At 43.9% G+C, this 3,711-nt stretch overlaps 1 gene segment (V, D, J or C); it reads left to right on the forward strand.

Annotated features, from left to right (window-relative positions):
* Positions 1-523: 523 nt before the first annotated feature.
* On the forward strand, positions 524-3,470 carry LOC134497125 (Ig heavy chain V region 5A-like). The segment is given in 4 exon segments: positions 524-569; positions 653-1,021; positions 1,790-1,899; positions 3,396-3,470. Coding segments are annotated over 4 exon segments (600 nt in total).
* Positions 3,471-3,711: the final 241 nt, after the last annotated feature.

Raw genomic sequence — 3,711 nt, forward strand, 5'->3', positions numbered from 1 at the left:
ATTGTGCCTTATGGCTTGGTCTACATTCCGTTGTTTTGGGTTTCTTCAAAGAACATGGTCAAGGGAAGAACTGTGGAGCAAAGATCCTGGACTCAGATGTGGCCTTCTTTTCCTGTTCAGTCTCTAACAGGGCTGTTTAAATGATTTTCAGCACATGGTTTATTTTTCTCGTCTTGAAACACTTTCCCCAACTAATGAGATTTAATCAGATCTTGCTTTACTTATTCTCATCTAATTCTCTCCTTTTTTGTATGTACTGATAATAACAATAAAAAAGTCTTGCTTGATTGTTCTGAGATGTTTCCATCCATTCAAATTCATATGTGAAAGCTGTGTGCAAAGAAATCACACCCCAATGCCCTGAGGGGCTCTTTTATCCCGAGCGATATGTAAATCAGGACACCATTTCCCCTTTAAAGGAGCCCCGTGGTTTCCCCTTCATGCTACCCCCACCAACACAAAGTTTGTGCACTTTCCTGAATCCTTTCCTGTATTTCCCCTTTGTTCATTAGTGGGGGCAAAAATGATCCTGTGGCTAAACCTGGTGTCCTTAGTAGTAGTCCTCAGAGGTAATTCTGACTTCTCTATAGAATTTACTTCAATTTGCTGTTTTTGTATATAGGAGGTTTCACCAAAACACATTTCTTTGTAGGTGTCCAGTCTGAGGTCCAGTTGGTGGAGTCTGGAGGGGACGTGAGAAGGCCTGGAGAGTCCCTCCGCCTCTCCTGCCAAGCCTCTGGCTTCGACTTCAGCAGCCATTGGATGAGTTGGGTGAGACAGGCTCCAGGAAAAGGACTCGAATGGGTGGCACTCATATGGCCAAATTCTGGTACTCACTACTCTGCCAAAGTCAAGGGACGCTTCACCATCTCCAGGGACAACTCCAAAAGCCAAGTCTATCTGCAAATGAACAGTCTGAAGCCGGAGGACACAGCAGTCTATTACTGTGCAGGAGACACAGTGAGAGGAAGTGAGTCTGAAGCCTGGCAAGAACCTTCCCTTGGTCAGAGCTACTATGCAAGTCAGCTCAGCCCCAGAAAACTGCATTTTCCCAGGAGACTTGAGAGGGACCTGAGAAAGCTGCCTGAGAGCCAAGTGGAACGATGATATGATCTTGGCCTGGCCATTGTGGCAGCTGTTTTCCATTTGGATGGGAGGAAAGTGGAAAATCTGAACAGAAAAAAAAAAAAAAAAAGAATAGTTTAAACAAAGCAAAAGAAGAGAAAAACTACTGAAAGGTGTGAAAGGCAAAGTGCTCACTAGTTCTGCTCTCCAGAAATCTCTAGAAATACAAAATTGGATTCAATAATTAGAATTCTTAATTCTTTTATTGGTTTTTCAGTTCAACCTTAATTTAATCTCTCTTGAGACCCAGATCCACCCTATGGCTCTTTCTTTACAGTTGTTTGATTTTCTGTGTATATATTTCTCTGTCTCCCTCCCAATCTCTCTCTCTCTCTCTCTCTCTCTAAACACAGACACACACAGACACACAGACACACACAATTGTATACACAGACCCACACACTCACACAAACAGAGATATATATAGGTATTTGAAAGTTTAAATATGTTTAAAATCATATTCCCCTGTTAGCAGTAGCAATGTAGCCAGGTAATAAAATTAGGATGCTGTAAGACCTCAAATAGTTTGGTGTGGTGTGACACCGAGGAAGGGGGCCAATGCCAGAAAATTGTTGGAGGTACTAGCCAATCCAGCATGCCTCATTAGCATGTGCATTAGCATGTAAATTGAGTCCATCCCATGATGCAACTCTTCATGTTTCAGAGGAAGCTGATAGTTCCACTCCCAATTCCACTTTTCTCTCTTCATCCTTCTTCAAGACTGGGCGCTATGTGCACGGCTGTGTGCTGCTCCATCTTTCTGGGGGCCATGTGGTAGGCTTGGAATTCCCCTTTCTACAGGCAGGTCTTACAGCTATAGGGCTAAATGTGAATTAATTTAGGGAAGACAAAAGAAGAACAAAGATGTCATCCTTTCTGAATGGAAATGTAACTGGACCTTCAATAAAATGAGTAAGATATTCCTTTACTTTACTTTGAACCTACTCTATCTAAGTATGTAATTCTTTATGCTTGGGAGGGCTGAGTGTGTAAGATCAATAACCTGTGTTCCTCTGACATGCTCATTAAAGCTATCTCTGATAATATTCTTTTTCTTTGCACAGCTCCTCTGCTTTGTAAGCTCTGCTCCAATTCAGTGGTCCTAGCTCTCTACTAATTGGCTTCAAAAATAAGGCATAAAAACATCAGGCCCAGGGTAGCCTAAATGAGGTCATGTTCTAATACTTATAATAGCAAAGGAAAGTAAATCAGGGGTTCTCAAGTCAATTCCGAGGAAAGTCGTGTTCTAGGAATTCTAGGAAAAGTGCCTCCCCACCTCCAACACAAGAATGACCTTCACAGCCCTAATTATTGAGAGCCCAGATTCTATCCCCATCTCCCTTACTGGACCTCTTTTGCTCTTCCAGAACTCAGTAACTTCTTCCCACCTCTCTTCCCCTCTTAGAATACAGACATCTCCTTGGGGAATTAAGCCCTCTGCCTCAACTTCAATGGTTGTACACTAGGGGGCACTGTGGGTCTGAATAATCCCTCTGAATATGGAGCAAGTAGAAAGGGTGTACTCAGAGGAGATGACAGTTCTGAGCCTTGTTCCTAGATGGGAACAAAGAAAAAGAAGAACAAGGGCTTCAATCACAGTTGCCAAGGACCTGGGTGAAAAGCCAGTTCTTCAGGGACCTTTCAAACACCAGTAGGACGGGGGCCATTTGAATCTCAGGGGAAACCGAGTTCCAGAGGGCAGCTGTGGTGATCAAGAAGTGCACTGCTGGGATCCCAATCAAGGGCATTCTTTCATCGAAGGAACCCTGAGCACGGTAGCCCTGCCAGATCAGATCACCCAGGCAGACACTCTGGGAGACAGACAGTTCTTCAAGTAACCAGACTTTATGGCACATAGGGCTCTATAGATAGTGAACAGCACCTTGAATCGCTGTCAGAATCCAACGGGCAGCCAGTGCACCTGGCAAAGCAGAGATAGTACATAGGCCTACAGATGCAAGCCTATCACTGCCTGCTGCTGAATTCTGGACCATCTGAAGCTTCTGGGTAAGGTTCAAGGGCAGCCCCATCTACACCCTGTTGCAGTTGTCAAGTCATGAAGAGGCCACGGCACCAGTGGCTTGTTCTGAGTTTAGGAGAAAAACTAAGAATTCTCCCATCCAAAGAATATACAACCGGTCATAGAGTAACTTTTCAAAAGGGATTTCCTATCAGGAAGGAGAAGAACAGCTTTGGATTTCTTACTAGACCTTCTAAATCCCCTAGAGATCCTTCATTTTTTCTGAGTTTCACTTCCCCTCCTGCAACAGAAGAATCTTCCTGGGGAGTTTGATGACGCCCTCTTCCTCATCACTTCCACAAGGGAGCAGCACTTGCACCCTTAGTCTCGGTGGCCATGAGGGATGGTTTGGGCAGGGAAATAAGACTAGTGGGCACAAATATAATGTCATTTCTGAGGTTGATTGTATCTTCTGATACTAGGCTTCGAGGGTTCCCTCAGAGAATCTCAGGATAATTTAACTTCTCAAGAGACTAAATCGTCAGACGTGAAGCCATGTCTGAGTTTAAAACAGGTGATTTCTTACATACAGAAGAAACTGATTTTCTGGCTGAATACAAAGGGAG

Source organism: Candoia aspera, chromosome 4 (assembly GCF_035149785.1).
Source record: "Candoia aspera isolate rCanAsp1 chromosome 4, rCanAsp1.hap2, whole genome shotgun sequence".
Taxonomy (NCBI): Eukaryota; Metazoa; Chordata; class Lepidosauria; order Squamata; family Boidae; genus Candoia; species Candoia aspera.